This window comes from Esox lucius, chromosome 13 (assembly GCF_011004845.1).
Source record: "Esox lucius isolate fEsoLuc1 chromosome 13, fEsoLuc1.pri, whole genome shotgun sequence".
NCBI lineage: Eukaryota > Metazoa > Chordata > Actinopteri > Esociformes > Esocidae > Esox > Esox lucius.
The window spans coordinates 4,421,984-4,448,738 of NC_047581.1; the positions used below are offsets into that span (position 1 = coordinate 4,421,984).

Below are 26,755 nucleotides of genomic sequence, written 5' to 3' on the forward strand. Positions count from 1 at the left end.
TGAGGATTCTTAATTCTTCGTTGGAGATGTCTGAGTCTGAATCTCTCTCTTTGCTAACCCCAATGAGTCTACCTGGTTTTGGTTCTGTGGTGGGCTCAATTCTTTTGAAAATCGTATTCTTCCAGTCTTCTGTTATTTTGTTTAGGAACAACTCTAGGGGCTGTTTGTCTACCCTTGTGCTAACCTAGACTGTGATCAGTAGGTGTTTTTGAAACTAAAGATAATAAAAATCTATGAGACCCGAAAGTTCTTAGAATAACAAATACAATTTGAAACAAAAATGTAAAATGAATCTATTGTGAGTTTTATTATGATTTCTCTTTTCTTATTAGAAGTTTGCTAAATAAAATGTAATAAATGAAACTAGGGAGTTCTAAAAAATTACAAATAAATTCTAAACAGAAGCAGAAGAAATTAACCTATTGTGGAAATCTAGAAAAGAAATTTAAAACAAAACGTAAAATTGATCTAACTTGGATATTTAAACGAGCATGAATCTATGTTGAAAAATAAAAATTTGCTTAAAGAAATGAATGAAACTAGAACATTTATGTAAATAAGGAAAGGAAGCTAAAGGCCATGTACTAATTCAAGGAGGATTCTAATTTTATGCAAATCTTAGTTTGGTGCCTGATTTCACTTCTCTCTGTTACTTTTCCTGGTCTGATGTTCTAATGTTCAAACTGATGGGGATCAGGGGATTCTGTCTACAAATCCCAAGGGAGATTTATTTAATTTTCGCTTCTTTAACTACTAGTCATTTTAACATTAGAGTATTTCCTATTTGGATTGTAATATTTATTTTAGTTGGTTTGGATCGAGTAAATTAAGACAATTCCACTCTGTTTCCAGTGTTACTTTTTGTTCATAAGAGGAAACAACTTCCTCACACAGGTCTAGACGCAGTCTGCTGCTCCAGTCCAATCACGATACACAATTAGTTTACACACAGTTCCCCACCCCCTTTGCCACAGAGTAAAACTCAAAGATCTGTTTGTTTTCTTACACTTAATTCACTTAATATAGAGCCAGGCTTCTACCATTTTCAGGCGGACACTTATACTTTGAATGTGTTACTTCAAACAGACCTTTCTGATAAGTTTTTCCAGTTTAAAAATCCTCCCCACATTCCCCAGTCACTACAGAATTGGCGCTAATGGACGCTTTCTCCTGTTTAAAACCACACTGCTTGAGCTCGCTCGCTCCCAATTCAACAACCCAATCTTATGCAATTCGTTATTTACAGTTTATCACAAAACACACACTGCGCGAGTCGCTGCCACGGACTCAAATTATCAACACCATTCTATTTCAAAATATTTACAGTAGGCCTCTGTACATTTCCTAAGTGTATCTTCACACAATTCGACTATACCTATGTTCCAATTGATTCCTATTTTTGGCTATTAAGTACGAGAGAAAAAACTGAAAGCACTTCCAATGGCGCATCTACGTCCGTCGTCACGCCAACGTCAGCGTTACCAAGTCCTTACTTCCACAGCTGTAACAAGTAGATTACCTACAACTATTTTCAGCTGGCTTTTAAAAAAGTCTTAATGTTTATCTTCGTGCCTAACAGAGACTATTACTCTGTTGCCGCCCCGCGGTCTTTTTTATTTAAAATTTTACTGAGTCTAAACTCGGCCGACCCAATCCGGACCTTTAACGTTTACTGAAATTTTTCCAGGCGTCCCAATACCTCCTTTTCTAGATCAGGTTTCCAAATGTATACATGTTCAACAGAGTAGCCCACCCAAAATCAAGAATCCACACAGGTTTACCCTGGTCGCATCACATGAAATTAGGGTCTATGTATGTTGGACACGGCCTATCCTTCCAAGGTCTCATACATCCAAAACCTAAGCATGTACCCCGGCCGTTCTCTCGGATTTCTAATGCGCACTTACCAGGCACCCTTCCTCTGGCTTTTAAGGCAATCACAAACAATCACACACAATTCACAGACATTGCTTTTGACTTATCATTTTCAACAAAGTTTTCAATTGGATATTACTTTTATCAATAACTTTTACAGATTTGAATAGACTTACGAGTTGATGGCCGTTGACTCTTACATCTAATATTTCTACATAATCCTACGCCAAATTCGATTAAACAGGAATGGCTTACCTTTTTTAGATGGGCCCATGCAAGAGTCAAGCGGCAGAATCAACCTTTCAGTCCTCTGAATCTACTCGTTCCTCCGTCCTCCTATCAGAAATCACGTCGGGGTCACCAATTGTTAAGAATTTTACGTGTACCAGAATTTCTGAAGAAGGACGAGGATCCGGTCCAAATGGAAATTTAGCATAAAGATTTATTAATAAGAATTGATAAGTCAAAATACATGAAATACACTGCAGCGGTCAAATATTTGTTCAACCCTCGAGCTTCCACAAAATATTCGCCCAGAAACAAGATCGAACATTGGTTTTAATACTCCCGCCACAGGGGCGGTTACTTTTCACTCTCGTGAGTAAAACCCATCCTTGTTGGCTCTTCGTTGGCATGGTGACATGTTGGACGAATTTCTTGGTTTTCGCTATCCAATGAGGAAGGACATGCACTAACTCTCGAGCATAGATCAACAGGTTCTTTGCATACAGGTGTGAAATCTTAACCAGGTTACAGTAATTTACATTCTATTGTCCTAACCTAGACTATAACATCAGGGGGCTGGAGACAGAAGGTCTCTTTGTGCTGTATAGGGGGCAGTTTCATTTGTATGTTAATTGTGGGGTTTTAATCCTGTCTCTCTATCAGAGCCAGGTGTAAAGTCTGAGTGTGGCTGAGTGTAATTTAAGGAGTTCTAAACTTTATGGTTATTGTATTCAATCATATTTCCCTAACCTGGCTGCAGCATACAATTTAATAAAACAAAAACATAAGAATACATGGTTATTAAATCAGCATTATTTAAACTACATTTATCTCAACACTAGGCCACTCCAGGACCTTAATGTGCTTCTTCTTGAGACACTCCTTTGCTGCCTTGGCCGTGTGTTTGGGGTCATTGTCATGCTGGAATACCCATCCACGACCCATTTCCAATGCCCTGGCTGAGGGAAGGAGTTTCTCACACAAGATTTGACGGTACATGGCCCCATCCATCGTCCCTTTGATGCGGTGAAGGTGTCCTGTCCCCCATAGCAGAAAAACACCCCCAAAGCATAATGTTTCCACCTCCATGTTTGATGGTGGGGGTGGTGTTCTTGGGGTCATAGGCAGCATTCCTCCTCCTCCAAACACGGCGAGTTGAGTTGATGCCAAAGAGCTCGATTTTGGTCTCATCTGACCGCAACACTTTCACCTAGTTCTCCTCTGAATTATTCAGATGTTCATTGGCAAACTTCAAACGGGCTGGTACATGTGCTTTCTTGAGCAGGGGGACCTTGCAGGTCCTTCACGACAGTGTGTTACCAATTGTTTTCCTGGTGACTATGGTCCCAGCTGCCTTGAGATAATTGAAAAGATCCTCCCGTATAGTTTTGGGCTGATTCCTCATTGTTCTCCTGATCATTGCAACTCCACGAGGTGAGATCTTGCATGGAGCCCCAAACCGAGGGAGATTGACAGTTATTTTGTGTTTCTTCCATTTGCATATAATCGCACCAACTGTTGTCACCTTCTCACCAAGCTGCTTGGCGATAGTCTTGTAGCCCATTCCAGCCTTGTGTGGGTCTACAATCTTGTCCCTGACATCCTTGGACAGCTCTTTGGTCTTGGCCATGGTGGAGAGTTTAGAATCTGATTGATTGATTGCTTCTGTGGACAGGTGTCTTTTATACAGGTAACAAGCGGAGATTAGGAGCACTCCCTTTAAGAGTGTGCTCCTAATCTCAGCTTGTTACCTGTATAAAAGACACCTGGGAGCCAGAAATCTTTGATTGAGGGGGGATCAAATACCTATTTCACTCATTAAAATGTAAATCAATTTATAACATTTTGGACATGTGTTTTTCTGTATTTTGTTGTTGTTATTCTGTCTCGCACTGTTCAAATAAACCTATCATTAAAATTATAGACTGATAATTTCTTTGTCAGTGGGCAAACATACAAAATCCGCAGGGGATCAAATATTTTTACTGTATCCTCAAAAATCCATACCGCCTGTTTCCATATGGCTCTTTCAAGGAGAAATTTGTGTTGAGTCAATGTTTGTTAGATCAAATCCCCAAACTGGCAAGGTGAAACAATTCTTTCATTCTGCTTGTCTCTAAGCCAAGCCATAATTGCTCCCTGGGCGCTCATCATAGCAGCTTCTCACACTACTTCAATGGGAAGGGTTACATTAAATGCATAAGTAAATTTTGGTTGGACCTTATAAGCAATTGACAAATAGGCCTTGTCCCTTCCTTTGACAACCATTGTTAGCTTTGCAGATGCCCTAGCCACCTGAAGGAGTCGCTAGAGAGCAATGACACCAGGGAATACATGATGACATTGCTTGCTTACTCAAAGCAAGCTGCATGGTCAAGGCTTGAATCGAGAAAGTAATGGTCAACTTATCCAATGGGGTTTAAACTACTGTATTATTTTCATTACAACAAAATCAATTATATTTATTCCATCTGACATCTCAATTCATCATAATAATGTAGGCCAAAGAATATTACAAAATATTTTATTACACTACACATATACTCACAATAGTTGTTTTCCCTGAGAACGGTGGACCTAACAACATTACTTTGGGTACTGCAAAACACAACAAAAACAACAAAACAGGTATTATGACCATGAACAAATGTTTTTTTTATTAAACATTATCCTAGTAAAACACACTACATTGGCATGACAGGATGTAAGGACAGGTGCTTCAGACATTCCAACTTTTTAAAGCTAGACAGTGTCACCTAGTGGTAAAGAAACAACACTACTGAAGTCGGCACATCAGGTTTGGAAAAATAAAGCCCCTACAAGACAATATGACACTGTACCGTAAATGCTTAGAAATTTGTAGAAAATGGTAATCTGTTAATTTACTAAAAAAGATAAGCCTCTCAATTAATCTTGAAAATACCTTGCCTGTTGTTCACAACCAAAAAGATAACAGTTTGATTGCACCCAGATGATTGCAGATCTGCAAAAAAGGTGCTCAAAATTTTTCACCTTCTTGAACTTTTCCACATTTTGTTTTGTTACAACATGCAATCAACATTTATTTTGACACTGATCAACCCCAAAAAGCAAAAGTGAAGTGTTCTAAATTAATTACAAATATGAAGAATAAAATAATTGATTGCTTAAGTATTCACCCCCTTCAGTTAATATTTAATAGAGGAGCCTTTGGAGCCATAATCATATTTGTTTAAATCAGCTATATACATCTGGACACAGACATTTCTGGTCATTCTTCTCTGTAAAATTGCTTAAGCTCTGTCACGTTTGATGGGGACCTTTGTTAAACTTTTTCCACATATTCTGAATTGGATAAAGGTCCAGGCTTTGATTGGGTCAATCCAGGACATTGACCTGGATGTATATTTGGGATCATTGCCCTGCTTGGATTAATCTTCCCCAAGGCCAAGGACCGTAACTTCACCAGGTTTTTTCCCCAGGATTTCTCTACACTTAGCTTAATCTCTTTTGGCCTTCAACTTCACAAGCTTTCCAGGGCCTGATGCAGAAATCACCATAGCATGTTGCTGTTCCCACCATACTTCACGATATGGATGGTGTTCTCAGGATGTGTGGTGTTAGGCCTGTGACAAACATAATGCTTAGCACGGATCCCAAACAGCTTGGTCTCAACAAACCATACAATTTTCTATCACTTGATCACAGAGTCTTGCCTTCTAGCAAATTCAAGCTGAGATTTTATGCATGTTTTTTTTTTTTTTTAAACAATACCCCTCTGCCAAAAAGTCCACTATTATAAAGCAACAGGGCTATTGTTGCTCAGCTGTGTAACTTTAGAATTACCATAGGCCTCTTGGTGGCGTCCCTGACTAGAGAATTTCTTGCTGAGGTACTTTTGAGGATGCCCTATTCTAGACAGATTCACAGTTGTGCAATGTTCTCTCTATTCCTTAGGCTCCAGGGGATTGGTGCTTTAGAATAACCTTATTCTGAATTTGCTTTTTATGCGGGACCTCACAAAGATAGGTATATTTAACCTGAAATCAGGTGTATCACCATGACTGCACACAGGTAGACTCAATTCAACTTATTATGTGACTTCTAAAGGAAATCGGTTGCTCCACAGCTCATTCAGGTGTGTCATTAAAAGAGGGTGAATACTTGCACTGAACTATTTTCAGATTTATATTTGTAATTAAACCAGAAAGATTTGCTGATTTTATTATATTGACAAAAACTCCTAATTAAATACATTTTTATTTAATGTTGTAACGCAACACAATATGGAAAAATTAAAAGGGGGATGAATACTGTTGAAAGCCAATGTATACAGATGAGAAAGAAAATACAATATATTTTTACATGCATATTATCAATATAAAATACAGTTTAGCAATTGATTATGACCACAATGTGTAGGTTTAATTTATCATGGTCATATTTCTCATGGAATTTGTTTCGGTGGCAGCTACTACTGTAGCTACAGGACTAAACATAGCCATAACATCGCACTGCCTTTAATATTATGGCATATGGTGATTTTTGAGGAGGAAAAAGGGTGTTGACATCAAGCACTCTGCTCAGTGATAGCAGTATGCAGTCCAGACAGATTATGCGTTCAGTTCAATATGGCAACCGCTGCATATAAGATATATTATTCCGCTTGGTCTGGACTCCAGAGAAGTAACATGATATTCCCAGCTGATGAATGATGCAGTTTTACCCAGCAATCTTACTCCACGTTCACGCTGTCTGAGCAGGGCCGCCTCCAGCCTAAGTAACTTTTAGTTTTATTACATTTTAGTGCATTTCCCACCTGTCACCAGAAACAATAATTACTGTGTTGGCTGGGAGGTTGGGCCCCAGGGTATGAGTCCTGAGTATCTGCAATTAGGCCCTGACTACCACTGGTGTATAGAAGTAGGACAACTGAAATGTCCAAAAGCCATATTCCATATTAATGTAAATATACACCAATCAGCCATAACATTATGACCACATGCCTAATATTGTGTAGTTCCTCCTTCTGCTGCCAAAACAGCCCTGACCCGTCGAGGCATGGACATCACTAGACCTCTGAAGGTGTGCTGTGGAAAATGGCACCAAGACGTTAGCGTCAGATCCAGATCCTGCTGAAAGAGGCCATTGCCATCAGAGAATACCGTTGCCATGATAGGGTGCACATGGTCTGCAACAATGCTCAGGTAGATGGCACATGTCAAAGTAACATCCACATGAATGGCAGGACCCAAGGTATCCCAGCATACCATTACCCAAAGCATCACACTGCCTCAGCCGGCTTGCCTCATTCCCGTAGTGCATCCAGGTGCCATTTGTTCTCTGGGTAAATGACGCACCGGGTCATCCACGTGATGTAAAATAAAACATGATTAATCAGACCAGGCCACCATCTTCCATTGCTCCGTGGTCCAGTTCTGATGCTCATGTGCCCATTGTAGGCCCTTTTGGCAGTGACAGGGTTCAGCATGGGCACCCTGACTGGTCTGCGGCTACGCAGCCCCATACACAACAAACTGTGATGCACTGTGTGTTCTGACACCTTTCAATCAGTACCAGCATTAACTTTTTCAGCAATCCTCTGTTGGATCAGACCACACGAGCCAGCCTTCGCTCTCCACATGCATCAATGAGCCTTGGCCGCCCATGACCCTGTCGCTGGTTCACCACTTTTTCTTCTTTGGACCACTTTTGATAGGTACTGACCACTGCAGACTGGGAACACCCCACAAGGGCTGCAGTTTTGGAGATGCTCTGACCCAGTCATCTAGCCACCCCAATTTGGCCCTTGTCAAAGTCGCTCAGATCCTTATGCTTGCTCATTTTCCTGCTTCTAACACATCAACTTTGAGGACAGAATGTTCTCTCTTGCTGCCTAATATACCCCCACCACTGACAGGTGCCATGATAACGAGATTATCAGTGTTATTCACTTAACCGGTCAGTGGTCATAATGTTATGGATGATCTGGTGTATGATTGCCATTGGGAAAGACAGGAAGATATGTTCTGTATGTTGAAAAAACCAACATTTAATTAAATTCAAATTGGTAATCCAAAAGTATGCCGATTACAATTTTACTGTAACACACTGCACCTAAAATTAACCTAACCAACCATATGTATGAGGTGTAAAAAAGTAATTTGCTAGGAGTTACGTAATAAAATTGGCCTATCAACTGTATGTCCACTTACCTTCAAAATTGCCTCTTTTGAGAAGACTGATTAGATAATGGATAGGATCCTCTGGCTTATCAACCATTAGACTTATCACCAATGACTAAAACCACAACAGAAAAAAGATTATCTTCAAGACATTGCAAGACAAGTAGTAGCAAAAAGCTGAATTCTGAATTATAAACGTAGTTTTTAAAATATAGACATTGGCAAGGTTATTGCTTAACTGAAAATAAGCAAGCATTTAAAAGGATGAAGGTTTAAATGGATAAAAGTCATAGTGAAACAGATGAAAGGGGTAGTTAGGAGTAGGGTAAAACAGAAGATGGGTGAGTTTACAAAGGCAACCAAATTGTTTTGACTAAATGGTCCTTTGACCAATAATATTAGATCTTTATATGCAAGATTTTTAAGGAACAAATCTGATAAGTCAAAAGACCAATTTGTGAAAGCAAAAAAGATCTGAATTTAACTAGATGTCAAAACGCATCTGTGGTAGCCCTGGACATGGGTTGGACATGGGCTGCATTTACACAGGCAGCCCAAAGCAGTATTTACTCCACTAATTGGTATATCGACCAATCATGGCAAGTATTTTTCAGATTATTATAATTACTGTGAAAATTAAAGTCCCGAATGAGGCTGCAATTGTAAAAGAAGCCATAGCTGAAGCCAATCTGACTGGAGGCAGTGGGTTATAGTGGGAATCTTTAGCAATTTTATAATTAGGCGTTATGAGAGTAAAATTACAGGTTTACCTGGACCAATTCATATATGTCGTGCTCTTCTGCATAAATGGACATTTCAGGTGGAATTCTTAGGGGTTTTGTTGTTGCATCCATTGCGATAAGGTCTAGCAGTTTCTTTAATAGGGAAGAGGGTGTTATTTTGTCGCTTGCTTGAGAAAAAACATTTTCTCAAAAAGGATTGTCATAAAACTGCACCACGCTGTAAAAAGATTTTAAAAGCTGATGGTATTTGACTTCAATATTATACTACAGAAAGGAAGATACCTAGCTAGCTACCCTGTTTGAGAGAACAACTGAAAATGCTTGTTAAGTTTCTAACAATCCTGCCCTTTTTCTGTACGAAAATAAAAAGATTGAGGTTCCCTTGTTTTGTCTGTTTGGTAACCAAACGCAGGCAAAATGTCCAGCTAACTTCTACACTACTAGTACTGACTGTATCAATCAATAGCTAGCCTACAGTACATGCTACCGTGACGTTTGCTGTATAACTTGGAAAATCAACCTCATCAGTAAACATTGGTTTTGATTTGAGTATTTCACAGAACACGAACGTATCGTATTCGTAGTTACATAATATAGCAACATATTTCATTAACTAGCTGCGACTATAAAACGGGAGAATAATCTTACCCAATTAGCTAGCTATAGCAATGGCATGAACGCATCCAACTCGGTAACCAAGACGCATTCGCGCGTTGCTAAGGAAAACAACATTAGTGTCAAGGTTGCTCAAGTCGCATCAGCAGGTAAATTGTAAACATTTTCAGACCACAGTTATTCGTGGTCTGTCTTATTTAATGGAAAGTGCGTCTTTAATTTTTTCAATGTTTTACTAATTTTACATCAAACAGACAAGCAGTCTGGAGCTGACTGACCTGAGCACCAAATATGCTAGGCTGTACACAGATCATATCAAATAATATTTGTCTGTGACCATGTTATCCAGATTTAGTTTACTTTTGATTTGCCACTTTACGTTTAAATCATGTCAATTTAAAAGAAAATTGATGGAGTTCATTCAAAATATTTTTCTATTCACTGCAAGGGTACGTCAGTCGGCAAATTCCGGCTTTTCGCCGGTATCAGGCGTAGGCGTAGTTGTCGGGCGGATGAAAATATCAACGCCCAAAATGTCCATTAAAATAATTTAGATAAGTTTAAATGGCTGAAAATATATGAATATAGTATGTATTTAAGTAACAGCTAATGATCACCAAATACAGTTAGTAATTATTGTATGTATCTTTAATCCAACATTAAACAAATGCTGAACATCTGATTAGGCTAAAATATCAAATTCACTACTACATATACCGGGATACTCCTTGCCCCTCTGAAATGACTGCCAGTGAACGGAGTCTCTGTGTCGATAATCTGTCGGAGGCATTTCCCTCCTCACTTCTTCTCTGTTGCATCCGTTTTAACAAATTGGTGTAGTCCTGTATCTCAGATTGGCGTTAGGCACTGGTTGTCAGGGTGCGCGGCATGTGCGCAACCTATGTTCGTTTCATGAATGCATAGTCACTTCTTTAAAAATGAGACAGTATCTGTAGTGTCAATATTTTGGGATCAGTCCACCCACTCCTACCATTCAGCCAAAAGAGCATTTGGGTGATTCTCGCGAAATTAGACTTATGAGGTGTCATGAAGTATTTTGATGATAAAAGTAAATGCTATAAAAATAAAACGGATACAGTTATAAACATCTCTTCATGTACTATTTTGCACATGATTTCAAATGACATCATAAATACAAAGTTTGTAGATTTTTCCACATTTAAGGGGAACATTTTCATTACCGCAACGTGTCCATGACTGGATTTGGGTTCTTTAAGATGGAAATATGAATCATTAAAAAATATAAAAAAGAAAAAGCTTCAGTGCATGTTTAACTATAAACATTTACAGTAAAGAAACATGTGGTATTTGGTGATAATTGGTAAATGTAGAGACAATAAAAGGAATATAAATGTGTCTAAGACCAATTTGCTCATCCTCCGCAACAATTTTCAATCATTGTTTAAATCCTCAAGGAACTTACATTTTCAAGGAATTTTGTTGGAAAGGACATAATTGACTGTGACACCCAAGATGGCTACAAGGCAAGCAGGTCTTATTTTTTCTCTCCAGGTAAAAGTTGAGTTAGTTGTTTGTCATTGTACCTACACAACTATTTAGTTCTCATTACTGAAACATGAGTTTGTAAAGTAAAAAAAAAAGTTGGCCATTTTTTTTTTTTATTACTATATACCCCATTATGGTCTAAATATAAAAAGGGAGGGAAAGATTAGCTAACCCTCATGGTGCTTCCACAGTTAGCAAGACTGTTTAAGGTCACTCATCCTCTGCAACACCATTTTCATTCACCGCAACAATTGAAGGCCTGTTGCGGTGGAGAGATTCAATGTTTCGGTAATGAGAAACAGACTTATGAAGGAGGGACATGCACTATAACTCTTGCTTATTTCTATATAACATGATATTTGCTTTAAACATTTCTTGAACAGACTGTGTAAACAAAATAGCTATTACAACCCCCCCAGCAGGGGTCACACATTTTTTCATTTTGTAGTGCTTCCACAAAAACCAGTATGAATGCAGTATAGGCCACCTACTATAAATGTAATATTTATATTAAATAGTTTTACTGTGAAAAAATGTATTTCTGAGTCTTTTTATGAAAGTTTACATTCAGGATGGCTATTGTCTATTTTGTTACAGGCAAGCATCAGTTGAAAAGAAAAGGGCATCAGCGAAAGACAGGCTGGCAAAGCATAGGGAAAAAATATACAGCAATCCAGTGTTACTTGAGGAGTACAGAAGAGAAGAGAGAGAGGTTAGGGGACAGGGTGATCATATGGAAATAATATAACTTGGATTCATTGTTTTCACCAACACTTGCACTCACACACAGACACGCGCACAGAAACACAAGTACATGTGCATACATGTATAAATACACACACGCAAACGTGAAGGCTGACATAATTGTATATACAGGTGCTGGTCAAATAATTAGAATATAATCAAAAAGTTGATTCATTTAGGTAATTCCATTCAAAAAGTGAAACTTATATTATATTAATTCATTACACACAGACTGATATATTTCAAATGTTTATTTCTTTTCATTGTGATGATTATAACTGACAACTAATGAAATATCAGAAAATTAGAATATTACTTAAGACCAATACAAAAAATTATTTTTAGTAATGTTGGCCAACTGAAAAGTATGAACATGAAAAGTATGAGCATGTACAGCACTCAATACTTAGTTGGGGCGCCTTTTGCCTGAATTACTGCAGCAATGCGGCGTGGCATGGAGTCGATCAGTCTGTGGCACTGCTCAGGTGTTATGAGAGCCCAGGTTGCTCTGATAGTGGCCTTCAGCTCTTCTGCATTGTTGTGTCTGGCAAAACGCATCTTCCTCTTCACAATAACCCATAGATTTTCTATAGGGTTAAGGTCAGGTGAGTTTGCTGGCCAATTAGGAATAGGGATACCATGGTCCTTAAACCAGTTACTGGTAGCTTTGGCACTGTGTGCAGGTGCCAAGTCCTGTTGGAAAATGAAATCTGCATCTCCATAAAGTTGGTCAGCAGCAGGAAGCATGAAGTGCTCTAAAACTTCCTGGTAGACGGCTGTGTTGACCTTGGACCTCAGAAAACACAGTGGACCAACACCAGCAGATGACATGGCACCCCAAACCATCACTGACTGTGGAAACTTTACACTAGACTTCAAGCAACGTGTATTCTGTGCCTCTCCTCTCTTCCTCCAGACTCTGGGACCTTGATTTCCAAAGGAAATGCAACATTTACTTTCATCAGAGAACATCACTTTGGACCACTCAGCAGCAGTCCAGTCCTCTCCCAGGCGAGACGCTTCTGACGCTGTGTCTTGTTCAAGAGTGGCTTGACACAAGGAATGTGACAGCTGAAACCCATGTCTTGCATACGTCTGTGCGTGGTGGTTCTTGAAGCACTGACTCCAGCTGCAGTCCAATCTTTGTGAATTTCCCCCAGATTTTTGAATGGGTTTTGTTTCACAATCCTCTCCAGGGTGCCGTTACCTCTATTGCTTGTACACTTTTTTCTACCACATCTTTTCCTTCCCTTCGCCTCTCTATTAATGTGCTTGGACACAGAGCTCTGTGAACAGCCAGCCTCTTTAGCAATGACCTTTTGTGTCTTGCCCTCCTTGTGCAAGGTGTCAATGGTCGTCTTTTGGACAGCTGTCAAGTCAGGAGTCTTCCCCATGATTGTGTAGCCTACAGAACTAGACTGAGAGACCATTTAAAGGCCTTTGCAGGTGTTTTTAGTTAATTAGCTGATTAGAGTGTGGCCCCAGGTGTCTTCAATATTGAACTTTTTCACATTATTCTAAATTTCTGAGATACTGAATTTGGGGTTTTCATTACTTGTCAGTTATAATCATCAAAATTTAAATAAACACTTGAAATATATCAGTCTGTGTGGAATGAATGTATACATTATACAAGTTTCACTTTTGGAATGGAATTTCTGAAATAAATCAACTTTGATGATATTCTAATTATATGACCAGCACCTGTATTGTACATACACACACTCTCTTTCACACACATCCCACACAGACATGCATGCCCATGTGTGTGCACCTACACACACACACAAACACAATTCCTAAATGAACAATTGTGTGCAATTTTTATCATAGTCCAAAGTTTGTATTTATGCCAGGGCTTACTGGACTGCATTTCACCTTTCATTAATTTTTCCTTTTCCAGGTATCGGAAACGTAAGGAAAATGGTAAAATTAAGACTACTCTGGACCTCACAAGTAGACAGCATGAGAGAAAAAAAATTAAAATGGAGGGGAAAAAAGCAAGAGCAAGCACTTCTTAGATCTAACCCCAGCATCTTCTTTAAGTGAATGAGCTGGGGGGAAACGTGATTGGTACAAAGCACTCATTCCAGTTGCTTGTTTTAGTTGTTTGACCAACTCATAAATTGAGTTGTTGCTATTCAGGTTCTTCACATGAAATTATTCTCAGAAAAAAGTTATGTGGTTGAATGTCAGGACCAAAGTTTTTTTAGCTAAACTAAACAATTTTTTTTGAAGAGCACATGATGCTGTTACATTTAAATGTTCAATGATTCTTTATGACTGTAACTTGACTGTAAACACAACACTTGTTAACGCAAGGCATGGTACAGTGATGATTAGGATAAATGAGAAAATGAAACACTGTTTATGAAATAAATATTCTTAAAAAAATTGTGTGTGTTTTAAATATGTAAAATAGGGTAAGGCATTGAAACATTGATCCTCATTAACGAAATGGCATTCTCATTACCGCAACATGTATCTTTTTTACAAATTAAGTAATCATTAGATAATCATATTTTGTTTTAAAATGTATATACATTTTATACAACACTACTTAATTAAGGTCTGCTACACAAAGAATGTGTATGTTATCTTTTAGTAAAACAATAAAAATAAAAAAAGTTGTAAATCATCACGTATGTTTCGGTAATGAGAGTAAATAAGGAAATTACAAAAAATAAGAAATATAGCTTTGAAAATTAGTAATAAGAGTCTTCTTTAACATTAGCCACACCCTGATTCATCAATCAGATGCCAGATAGTGAAGCGTGACACATAACTGCGTAAGCGTAGCCGGCCAAGAAGAGCGATTGTCTCTTACCGAGCGACCCTTGTTAAATAGCGTAGTGGTTAGAGACGCTGATCTACAACCAATAGGTCCTATGTTTGAGTCTCATAACAGTCAAAACAGATTATGCATTAAGATTTTTTCTGGACAGAAACAACCTTCAGTAACGGAGTTATAGTAATCCTAAAATAAAACTTGAGGGTTACATTGCGACTATTTCTGGTGGATTTTTGAAGTATGGATCCATGCCTGATTTTTGGGTCAGGATAGACACAATAAAGTAAAAGAGTAGGCATTTCCACGATTCTCTCATCTTTTCACTTGAAAAAAAAGTGAGTTATCACCTATATTGAGTTATTGTATCAATGTCATTCAAAAATGAAAGTAAAACGAAAATGTTTGTGCCATGAAATAGCTTTAGCTGTGTTAAGTTCATCTTCAATCTCGCTAATAAGTATCTAATAAGTTAGATACTAGTAAGCATATTACTGGCTAATAAGCTGTTTAAACGGCCAAAAGCATAGATGCTATTTGTGGTGGAGGTAAATGTAATAGTAAAGATTTGCCAGTTTAACACCAAGATTAATGGGGTGTAGCGAAATATTCAAACTTGACGTGATATTAATGCATGACAAAATGATCTAATGTCGAGATGCTCTACCGAGACTGGATAAATGTATACATGTAGCACCGTGGTGTAGTGTTTAAAGACACAGATACTCACGTGGTAGACCCATGTTCAAATCTAGTGAGGGTAACAATACTTATCACTTTTAATGGGAGGCCAGCTGAACTAGGCTTTCCTGGTTCCTTTCCTGGTTTAACTCAGCTCCTTGTGTAGTTACCCGCATGATGAAGTAAATCGACTGAGTTGTCACAAAGCCAGGAACTACTATGGCGGTGTGATAAACCTAATTCTACTAGCACTGGAGCTACTGTTCAGGGAGACCAGTTTCTACAGAAGGGACAACACACCTGCTGGTGAGCCAAATGCAGAAAACCTCAGAAACACATTGTTGGACTGCTGGTGATGGAGACGTCTTCTATCCTGACTGGGCACGCCGGTCAGTTCTCAGGAAACTAGAAAGACCAGGGTTAAGAGAGCAAGCGGATGGCATGCAGGGAAGCCTGTCTGGAGGCCTCCAGGCCTAGCCACAGGGACCAATGAAATTCCTCTTTAGTGTAAGTAAGCATTTTTTAATGAAAACTTGATAGGCACTTAACACATAGTTTAAAGCAATATAGGACTTAAAATAGAAGGGCAACATTCAACACTGTTTGGGATGAGACAATGTAATGTGATTTCTATTAGAACAATTCAGTCCATTTTCCAAACTCCACTGACACTGTAGTGTAGAATAAGATGGATGGTAATAACTGTAAAAATACAAAATCTCAGCATATTAACAAATCACCCTGTTAATATACTAGCAAATAGAAAGGGGAACAGACAGCACACCAGATTTATAAATTTGAAGCATCAGGTGCTCATTTACACTCACCACAGGGAAAGGGAGAGACGTGGCTTGCCAGGTGAAGCCGGTAGATTGAAATGGAACCACATACTTTCGCATAGATTCAATTATATTTCAATAGTTATGTACTGGGTTTTCCAGGTAGTGCTTGACTCTGCCCACTCCCTTTCATAGATTCAGCACATTCTGCCTTTATAGCCTCCAAATGGAAACAACAGCTTCTGGGCCATCTTGGTTGAATTATACCAGTCATTGATAATATGCACAACATTTAAAAATAATTAACATAAAACAAAGAAAATGTAAAAATATTTAATTTTCTTTATTTATACTGTTCACAGTTAACAAGTTTTTTTTCCTTTTATATTACCAGAACGTTTGTAATCAGAACCTCTCATAAGTCTTAGTTAACATACTGTCAGATTCACTGTACCATAGATTCCTTATTGTAATGGTGTTTAAAGGACAATTTAACTTTGTTACTTGATGTTAGATGGTCAATGAGCCAAAACATGTAATCGATGGTTAAGTCCTTTAAACAGCCATTACAAATGTCAGATTTAGCTGCTAGCTAAAGATCTAAGTGGTAACAGGGGGATGTGAGCATGTTTACCTGAAATCAACTCCATATTTGGTTTGATGTTACCTCACCTACATTTGAAGAGGCAATTAAAAAGAACATGCTTACGTACCCCAATTACTGTCATAGATTTTAACCAGTGCTGGTTAAGTTTGTTTTTTAATGGATGTCTAAAGAAAAATTAACAACAGATTTTGAACACTACTTTCAAGGTAATGAAAAACTTAACATTGAAAAAAGTTAAATTCTCCTTTAACATTGATTTACATGCTTGATAAAATGGCGAGTAGGAGAAACACTTAAAACTGACATGCTTTGAAGATTTTTTTGAAAGTTAAAGCTGGTTTTAATGGGTATGTGACCATTTTAACTGAAAGGCTTGAAAGCTTCAGAGAAGGAAAACTGTAGGAAAAACAATTATTGCCCTCTAAGATGACAACTAACAGTGGTATGGCAACAAACAAAAATTCATGATAGGTCTACATTTAGAACACAATATATGACCCCTGATTCATTTTAAAGACATTGGGTGAAGAAGGACCTCTGTAAAGAGGGACATTAACGTAAGTGTGAGGAACGTGTGCCAAATTGAACCACTAAAGCCCTAACAAAAAAAAAGAAAAGCTAGAGGATTATTAGACAGGTTTGCGTTTGCCCTTATCAGGTCATTCTCATTGCACTGCAGCAAACGACTTTACAATGTAGATAATGGCATGCACCAACAAGGCATGTAGCTACAGTGCTAAAATACTGTAGGAAGTTAATGCCATTCTCACTAACTTTAATAAAAGCTCTGGGCGTTAACAATGGTAAGTTTGTCCCCCCAATGTCAATGCCATGTTGACATCAAAAAAGCGCCATTAAGAGTCTCAAACAAGGATATAGTTCTGGCAGTTGTGTGCAGCCATTAAGGCACTGAATATCAAAAAGAGCACAAAACACCATGGGGTAATGTGTAACCCCATGGTGAATGCCATGGGGCAATGTGTAACTACAGAAACCAAGAAAATAGTATCTCTGGTCATTATCTCTAGTCTAACTCCAAGTGAATGTTTGTACCTCAAGAGATCAGCAGAGTTTCAAGCTAGAGATTCTGCTTGAACCTAGACCAGACCAGTTAAATTATTGCTGTGAAACATTGTGATGGTGACAAAGCAAGTATTTTATCGACAAGTCAACAATAAGTCACTTCTTAATTTGTTTTGAGCTTCTATTCACCTCCTTGTCTAATTTATGATAAATTATATCCATTGATTATTGTAATGATTGGCGAAACCATTTGAAGAACTAGCTTTTCAAAACAAGAGGCACTCAGTGTTTTTGGGGAGGGAAATGTTTGGGACCAACTCTGAAAATGTTCTGAAAAGCTGAGGCTGTGAGGCCTTTAACCAAGCAGCAAAAAAAAAAAAAAGAAACGAGATTATTTCATGGCCTGAAGTGTCATTCGAGAAAAGTATTGCACTAGTGAGTAGAGCCCACAAAACACAGCAGAAACGTCAAATCAAGACGCACCACTGAAAAAGGTCAGGCCATTCTAGGTTGGGGTGTGCGACACAATAAATAAATAGCTTATTAAAACACTTTCTAACATAAAAGATTATCTCGCTCGCTTTCCCGATGCTGCCATTATTCATATTACCTCACGCAAAGCTCACACAAAAGGATGTAGCCTGGAGATGCAGCCAACAGACCAATTTGATAAGATGGTACTTGCCACGAGTCATCAATTTTAGGTTCACTGTCGAATACTTCATTCAGATCATATTATGGTGGCCCTTCGACAGAATACATTCAAGAATTAAATTATAAGGGCAAAGTTGAATAGCATGAGTGTGCTTATTTTCCCTTGTCTAGGGATTTTATCTTTTCATTAATGTGTATACAACTGAGCCTAAATGCTACCATCTACTGGAGAAAGCAGGAGAAAATAACACTGCGTTTTACCTTTTGTTACGCGTTGTTACCATGGCTTCTCATTAGCAGCTGTTCCAACACCCATCCCCACCCACAACCCCCCCCCACACACACACACACACACACACACACACACACACATACACACACGCACACACATACACACACGCACACACACACGATTTCGTCAGGCGTGCTACTGCTGCATTTCGTTGTAGTCCATGATACGCATGTTGTTCCTCCTCTGGCGGGCGGCAGCGGCAGCACTTGCCGTGGGCCTGGCACCTTGCCCATGATGAGCCCTGAGCTGCTGGCTGTCTGATTGGGGGGACTCACGGTCTGCAGCTGGTTGAGTGGAGCCCTGGAGCAGAGCAGGAGCAACAGCTGAACTAGCGGGGTTGCCACCCTGGGCGGTGCTATCCTCGGTGCTATCCTCCTCCCCACCGCTCAGGCCCTGAGAGAGGCCTCTGAAATGGATCATTTGGGACTCCGTGTCCCAGTCGCACTGGCTCTCGCTCTTATTCCGGAAGAGCTCGCGGGCGTGCATGCCCAGGAAGCTCTTGTCACTGGGGTAGGAGCCCACGGTAAAGGGGGTTGCAACGGGGGAGACTGAGAACGGTGTGGACACCAGGCAAGGCGGGGACAGCTCTGACAGGAGAGGGACCTGCCGTTCCAGACTGCCGTTGAGGTTTGCAGAAGCAGCGACAATCTGAGCACCTCCCTCTGTAGTTAAAGTGCTTTCATTGCCAGGCGGCAACACTTGGGTGCTTCGGTCGGCGCTGCCTTGGGCAGTTGGCACAGTCTCACTACTACTTACATTTGGCCTAGCAAACAAAGAGGCACTCATTTTAGATACATATACATCTACAGAGAGGGAAAGTATTTGATCCCCTGCTGTTTTTGTACATTTGCCCACTGATAAAGAAATGATAATTTTAATGGTAGGTTTATTTGAACAGTGAGAGACAGAATAACAACAAAATCCAGAAAAACCCATGTCAAAAATGTTATAAATTGATTTGCATTTTAAGGAGTGAAATAAGTATTCCACCCCTCTGCAAAACATGACTTAGTACTTGGTGGCAAAACCCTTGTTGTCAATCACAGAGGTCAGACGTTTCTTGTAGTTGGCCACTAGGTTTGCACACATCTCAGGAGGGATTTTGTCCCATTCCTCTTTGCAGATCTTCTCCAAGTCATTAAGGTTTCGAGGCTGACGTTTGGCAACTGGAACCTTCAGCTCCCTCCACAGATTTTCTATGGGATTAAGGTCTGGAGACTGGCTAGGCCACTCCAGGACCCTAATGTGCTTCTTCTTGAGACACTTTGTTGCCTTGGCCGTGTGTTTGGGGTAATTGTCAGGCTGGAATACCCATCCACAATCCATTTTCAATGCCCTGGCTTAGGGAAGGAGGTTCTAACCCAAGATTTGACAGTACATGGCCCCGTCCATCGTCCCTTTGATGCGGTGGAGTTCTTCTGTCCCCTTAGCAGAAAAACACCCACAAAGCATAATGTTTCCACCTCCATGTTTGACGGTGGGGATGGTGTTCTTGGGGTCATAGGGCGCATTCCTGCTCCTCCAAACAGAGTTGGGTTGATGCCAAAGAGCTAAATTTTGCTCTCATCTGACCACAATACTTTCACCCAGTTCTCCTCTAAATCATTCAGATGTTCATTGGCAAACTTCAGACAGGCCCGTACATGTGCTTTCTTGAGCAGGGGGACCTTGCGGGAGCTGCAGAATTTCATGGCGTAGTGTGTTACCAATTGTTTTCTTGGAGACTATGGTCCCAGCTGCCTTGAAATCATTGACAAGATCCTCCTGTGTAGTTCTGGGCTGATTCCTCACCGTTCTCATGATCATTGCAACTCCACGAGGTGAGATCCTGCATGGAGCCCCAGACTGAGGGAGATTGACAGTTCTTTTGTGTTTCTTCCATTTGTGAATAATTGCACCAACTGTTGTCACCTTCTCACCAAGCTGCTTGGCGATGGTCTTGTAGCCCATTCCAGCCTTGTGTAGGTCTACAATCTTGTCCCTGACATCCTTGGACAGCTCTTTGGTCTTGGCCATGGTGGAGAGTTTGGAATCTGATTGATTGCTTCTGTGGACAGGTTTCTTTTATACAGGTAACAAGGTGAGATTAGGATCACTCCCTTTAAGGGTGTGCTCCAAATCTCAACTCGTTACCTGTATAAAAGACACCTGGGAGCCAGAAATCTTCCTCATTGAGAGGGGATCAAATACTTATTTCACTCATTAAAATGCAAATCAATTTATAACATCTTTGACCTGCATTTTTCTGGATTTTTTTGTTGTTATTCTGTCTCTCACTGTTCAAATAAAACTACCATTAAAATTATAAACGGATAATTTCTTTGTCAGTGGGCAAACTTACAAAATCAGCAGGGTATCAAATACATTTTTCCTGCACTGTATATCAGTTGATTTTTTTAATTGGGCTTCAGGACTAGATCAAAGTAAAAAAAAAGAATTATGTCCCACATTTGTATTTTATTATAGATATCTTTGAGGTGGGTTTCATGCTTTATTGGACAAGATAGTGAGGGAAAGACAGAGAATAAAGTTACTGCTGAAAGAGCAGTGGGCAGATTTGAACCCACACTGTGACAGCAGCTCTGACCACCCTGGTTCCAAATTTGTTTTACAGGACTGCCTTTTCCCCTCCCCCTTAATTTCTCTCAATAGTACTGTATATTTGGAGTGTAGCAGTGAACAAAACAAATAGAAATTGCACATTATTAGTAGCACATATGGTGTCTTGATTTATTTCAACATACCTGCTGTATGGTATCAACATTGCATAACTCTCCCTCAGAGCCGCTTAGATGTTATTTTCCAACTACAGCCAAACCTCAACCTACTGAAAAAAGGATCAAAGGAGTGCCTGGGGCTCACCTGGAGGTGCCAGTGGGAGGACGAGCGCTGGAGGGCTCAATGGCGTCCGAGTCAGAGAGGCTCTGGTTGGCAGTCACTGTGTCGGTGTCCAGCTGGCTGTAGAGCTGCAGCATCTCTGTCTGGAGTGCTTGGGTAATCCGCCGCAGGGCCAGGTACCTACACTCCGAGGCCTGCAGCTGGCTCCTGACGATAAACACAACGTTAGAAGCACTCATTAACGTTTCACTCAGACAATAGCAACCATGGGAGATCTGCTATGGAGGTACAGTCTTGTGGTCACCAGTTTAATGACTTAATTGGTGATGATATTTATGATTGTACTAGGATCCCCATTAGCTGTAACCCATTGCTAAACTTGTCAGCTACAGGATACTGACCATCCATCCACCTTAAAAGTATCAGCGCTGTAGATGAGAACGTGTTCTCAGTCAACTTACTGGGAAAAGGAAGATTACTAATAAATAGTAAGGAAATTGGGGGCCCTTACTTGGCCTGGCTCTTGACGTCCTCCAGAAACTTCTTTAGTTCTAGGATGAGGTGCTCCTTCTTGGCCAGCTGGGCTTCCAGGTCCCCGATGCGCTGCTGGGCTGCTTCCAGCCCCTGGCTCTGTTGACGCATACTCTGATGAAGACGCTCCTGCTCTTTGCCCGTAGACGACTGCAACATCTGGAGCTCCTGAGGTGGCGCGAACAAACGACAAGGAAATGGTTTATAGTCTGTGGCCAAGTTAACACAGACAGCCTAATCAGTGAGGCCACCAACAGGTTGTTTATATTAGCTCAGTTAATACGGCACTGCATTTGCAACGGCAGGGTTGTGGGTTCGATTCCCACTTGGGACCAGGATGTAAAAGTATGAAAACCTTTCTACCGTCACTAATGTAAGTCACTATGGATAAAACCATCTCCTAAACTGGTGTATATGTGTACAGAGCTAATCAGTTTGGCTGAAAGGCTGATTAGTAGGACAAATGATTTTCACGCAATCTAATAAATTGGCATGCCTGACTAAACGCATTGGAACAATAAGTAGGTGCTGTTTGAATACTACAGAAATTAACCTCTCTTACTTACTTGAGGTAAGCAGTAGCACAATAATAAACTTTCTTCACCTTGAAATTCCCCAATTTCATGAAAAAGGTAAAACCCTGCTTCGTAACAACAATTCCCAGCTAACTCTAGTGAGGAACCTGAGCATTAATAATTATAATATGAATGTATGTTTCATTGGAAGGGAAAGTGCTTAGACAATGAGAACAACAGAAACCTCTCTGTTTAGATTCTCTCTGTAGGTTGCGCTCTGATAACCACAGGAATGTTTACACTGACCATTTGGCATGGGGGTTACTGTCCTGGAAACCTGATCTTTGCTAGGTAGACACACCCTTCAATGTATACATCAGCTTGTAACCAACATTACAGTGAGAAGAGATTGAGGTTGTGTAAGGAAGACCAGGTCCGGTACCTCATGAACAAGACTATCTAATGGTGCAATAAATAATTTAATTACTCTCTCCCTTGACAACCGAGTATGCGATAATTATTACAACCACTATACGAAACGGCTGATTTCTAACACTGGCCAATCAGTGTTGAGATATCTGACTTCCAAGACAAATACAATGCCATATTCTATTTCCAACAACCCTAAACCAGCCCTCCCGGGATACCTGGGCTAATGCGCAAGCAAGATTTGAACACTGACAAGAATTCAGTATTCCTATCAATGCATAAAGTAGTAAATTTACCACGCTCATCACCATCACCCAGGTAATTTTTAACAAGACATTGTAGATCATTTTCAGAATCTGACCGTGTTGCCCTCTGGTCCCAAGCATTGTAACTTCTGCAGGCACAGTTTTTTGGTCTCTCCCAGCAGAAGCAGCTGTTTGTTCAATAGGTACATCTGCTGTTGAAGAGCTTCACTGTTGGTTAGCTGAACAGGGCAAAGAGGAAGGAGCGAAAAACTTTATATATGATGCCATTCTCTGTTTGATGTCTAAGTACTACAACAAAACATGAAAGGACTGGTGGTTTGAAATAAGTGGTTTTACTTGATTATAAACGCACCTTGAAGGTCAGCTGAGTGAGCTGGTGTTCAGTGTTGTATGCTTCATTGTTGGCTTTCTGTAGTTCTGCCTCCAGCTCTCCTATGTTGCTTTGGCATTCCTGTAGCTCACTCTGTACAGAAAATAAAAAGTCAGTTTGTGTTCAAAATGTAAAAGAATTAAAAGATCACAACCCCACGATTCTCTTGTCTTTTCACTTGACGAAAAAGTCAGTAATCGTCCCCTATATCGATTGTTATTGTATCAATGTCATTTATGAATGAAAGAACAACTAACATTGTTGTGCCATGAAATTAAATAACTTTGGCAGTGTTAAGTTCATCTTCAGTCTTGCTAGCAATTGCTCAATTCTTATGATCATTCCAAGCATTTAGCTGTTAAAACGGCCAGTGGCAAAAGCCATACAGTTCATAGATGCTATTTGTGGTGGAAGTAAACTTAATAAGAAACATTAGACAGTTTAACAAAAAGTACAACAAATACAATTAAAAAAAAATTATATTGGTGGCAACTATATCCAGAACTATTTTAATCTAACTATTTACACCTTGGCATTTATTTGGCAAGGCTGCAGATCCATTGCCATAAGCTTCGCTATTGAGTGGAGTTTATTGATACTTTGGCACTAAATGTAGTTGGGATAGTAGGTTGAGAGCCAATATGAATTCTATGTACAGAATGGTGTGTTGCATTGTGTGTGAAAGTGGGAGTAGAAAATAAAGTTTTGCGGGATTAAGCACACAATGTCCAACGATTCCACGTTATATTTGTAATTGTAAACGGTCCTGAATATTTCATAGAATACATTCATTGCGGCACTGAATAGTTTTTCTGCAAAAAGTTTTTTTGTACTATACAGTGGGGGGATGGAAAACTAATGAGCTAATACGCAAAAGCAAATTACCAACAAAAACATCAAATTAGGACATTTTTATATTAGATATGTTATCTACATTAACTTAAAGGAAAAGTTTGCCATTTTTGAACCTGGGGCGTATTTACAGATTATCTAGCATGATCCTAGTTCATAAATAATTTTATTTCCTAAATAATTTCAGTTTTGAGTTTCAGATTTTTCCTGCAGTTTCTCCCTGGTTAAAATGGAACTTAACGAGGCGACCGATGTACCATTCAAAAATATATGATACATTTGATTTTCCAAAATGGGAAGGCAATGTTGTATTGACATAGGTATCCATATGCTCTTCTGAAAAATTGTGCCAAAATGAGCATTGTATAAATGGTTATGTTCTATTCATTCATTCATTCATCTTCATCCAGGGCCGGGTCGCGGGGGCAGCAGTCTAAGCAGAGATGCCCAGACTTCCCTCTCCCCAGACACTTCCTCCAGCTCTTCCGGGGGGACACCGAGGCGTTCCCAGGCCAGCCGGGAGACATAGTCCCTCCAGCGTGTCCTAGGTCTTCCCCGGGGTCTCCTCCCTGTGGGACGGGACCGGAACACCTTCCCAGGAAGGCGTTCCGGAGGCATCCGAAACAGATGCCCAAGCCACCTCAGCTGACCCCTCTCGATGTGGAGGAGCAGCGGCTCTACTCTGAGCTCCTCCCGGGTGACCGAACTTCTCACCCTCTCTCTAAGGGATCGCCCAGCCACCCTGCGGAGAAAGCTCATTTCGGCCACCTGTCTCCGGGATCTTGTCCTTTCGGTCATGACCCAAAGCTCATGACCATAGGTGAGAGTAGGAACGTAGATTGACCGGTAAATGGAGAGCTTCACCACGCGGCTCAGCTCTTTCTTCACCACGACAGACCGATACATCGACCGCATTACTGCAGAAGCTGCACAGATCCATCTCCCGTTCCATCCTTCCCTCACTCGTGAACAAGACCCCTAGATACTTAAACTCCTCCACTTGAGGCAAGCACTCTCCACCAACCTGAAGTGGGCAAGCCACCCTTTTCCGACTGAGGACCATGGCCTCGGATTTGGAGGTACTGATTCTCATCCCCACCGCTTCACACTCGGCTGCAAACCGTCCCAGCGCATGCTGAAGGTCCTGGTTTGAAGGGGCCAACACGACAACATCATCCGCAAAGAGCAAAGACGAAATCGTGTGGTCCCCAAACCTGACACCCTCCGGCCCATGGCTGCGCCTAGAAATTCTGTCCATAGAAATTATGAACAGAACCGGCGACAAAGGGCAGCCCTGCCGGAGTCCAACATGCACTGGGAACAAGTCTGACTTACTGCCGGCAATGTGGACCAAGCTCCTGCTTCGGTCGTATAGGGACCTGACAGCCCTTAACAAAGGACCCAGGACCCCATATTCCCGGCGCACCCTCCACAGAATGCCGCGAGGGACACGGTCGAATGCCTTCTCCAAATCCACAAAACACATGTGGACTGGTTGGGCAAACTCCTATGAACCCTCCAACACCCCGTAGAGGGTATAGAGCTGGTCCAGTGTTCCACGGCCTGGACGAAAACCACACTGTTCCTCCTGAATCCGAGGTTCTACTATCGGCCGTATTCTCCTCTCCAGAACCCTGGCATAGACTTTCCCGGGGAGGCTGAGAAGTGTGATCCCCCTATAGTTGGAACACACCCTCCCTTCTTAAAAAGAGGGACCACCACCCCGGTCTGCCATCCCAGAGGCACTGTCCCCGACCGCCACGCGATGTTGCACAGGCGTGTCAACCAAGACAGCCCCACAACATCCAGAGACTTGAGGTACTCAGGGCGGATCTCATCCACCCCCAGGGCCTTGCCACCGAGGAGTTTCTTGACCACCTCAGTGACTTCAGCCCGGGTGATGGACGAATCCACCTCTGAGCCCTCATCCTCTGCTTCCTCAATGGAAGACGTGACGGCGGGATTGAGGAGATCCTCGAAGTACTCCTTCCACCGCCCGACGACATCCCCAGTTGAGGTCAACAGCTGCCCACCTCTACTGTAAACAGCGTTGGTAGGGCACTGTTTCCTTCTCCTGAGGCGCCGGACGGTTTGCCAGAATCTCTTCGAGGCCAGCCGATAGTCCTTCTCCATGGCCTCACCGAACTCCTCCCAGGCCCGAGTTTTTGCCTCCACAACCACCCGGGCTGCAGTCCGCTTGGCCTTTCGGTACCAGTCAGCCGCCTCAGGAGTCCCAC

General features: G+C 40.8%; 2 protein-coding genes and 1 long non-coding RNA gene across 7 annotated transcripts in view; 1 reads left to right on the forward strand and 2 right to left on the reverse strand.

Moving 5' to 3' along the window:
* Positions 1-10,498, reverse strand: part of ak8 (adenylate kinase 8) — a 41,701-nt gene extending 31,203 nt beyond the window's left edge. The window contains exons 1-6 of one of the 2 annotated variants that reach the window (XM_010900098.3): positions 10,340-10,498; positions 9,656-9,723; positions 9,035-9,139; positions 8,295-8,379; positions 5,024-5,083; positions 4,649-4,698 (exon numbers count right to left, since the gene is read on the reverse strand). In XM_010900098.3, the coding sequence (XP_010898400.2) occupies positions 4,649-4,698; positions 5,024-5,083; positions 8,295-8,379; positions 9,035-9,118 (279 nt within the window). In that variant the 5' untranslated portion in view covers positions 9,119-9,139; positions 9,656-9,723; positions 10,340-10,498. The remainder of the gene's footprint in view (positions 1-4,648; positions 4,699-5,023; positions 5,084-8,294; positions 8,380-9,034; positions 9,140-9,655; positions 9,724-10,339) is intronic. The other variant, XM_010900101.3, reaches the window with a different exon arrangement.
* Positions 10,499-11,091: 593 nt separating this feature from the next.
* On the forward strand, positions 11,092-14,225 carry LOC105027819. Its single transcript, XR_829327.3, has 3 exons — positions 11,092-11,155; positions 11,747-11,861; positions 13,797-14,225. It is a non-coding gene; the product is annotated as an uncharacterized LOC105027819 (long non-coding RNA).
* Positions 14,226-16,469: 2,244 nt separating this feature from the next.
* The window catches only part of tsc1a (TSC complex subunit 1a), a 37,867-nt gene continuing 27,581 nt past the window's right edge, over positions 16,470-26,755 (reverse strand). For all 4 annotated transcript variants that reach the window (XM_010900105.5, XM_010900102.5, XM_010900103.5 and 1 more), the window contains exons 18-22: positions 23,649-23,759; positions 23,392-23,514; positions 22,067-22,254; positions 21,580-21,762; positions 16,470-19,480 (exon numbers count right to left, since the gene is read on the reverse strand). In XM_010900105.5, coding sequence (XP_010898407.2) covers positions 18,853-19,480; positions 21,580-21,762; positions 22,067-22,254; positions 23,392-23,514; positions 23,649-23,759 — 1,233 coding nt within the window. In that variant the 3' untranslated portion in view covers positions 16,470-18,852. The remainder of the gene's footprint in view (positions 19,481-21,579; positions 21,763-22,066; positions 22,255-23,391; positions 23,515-23,648; positions 23,760-26,755) is intronic.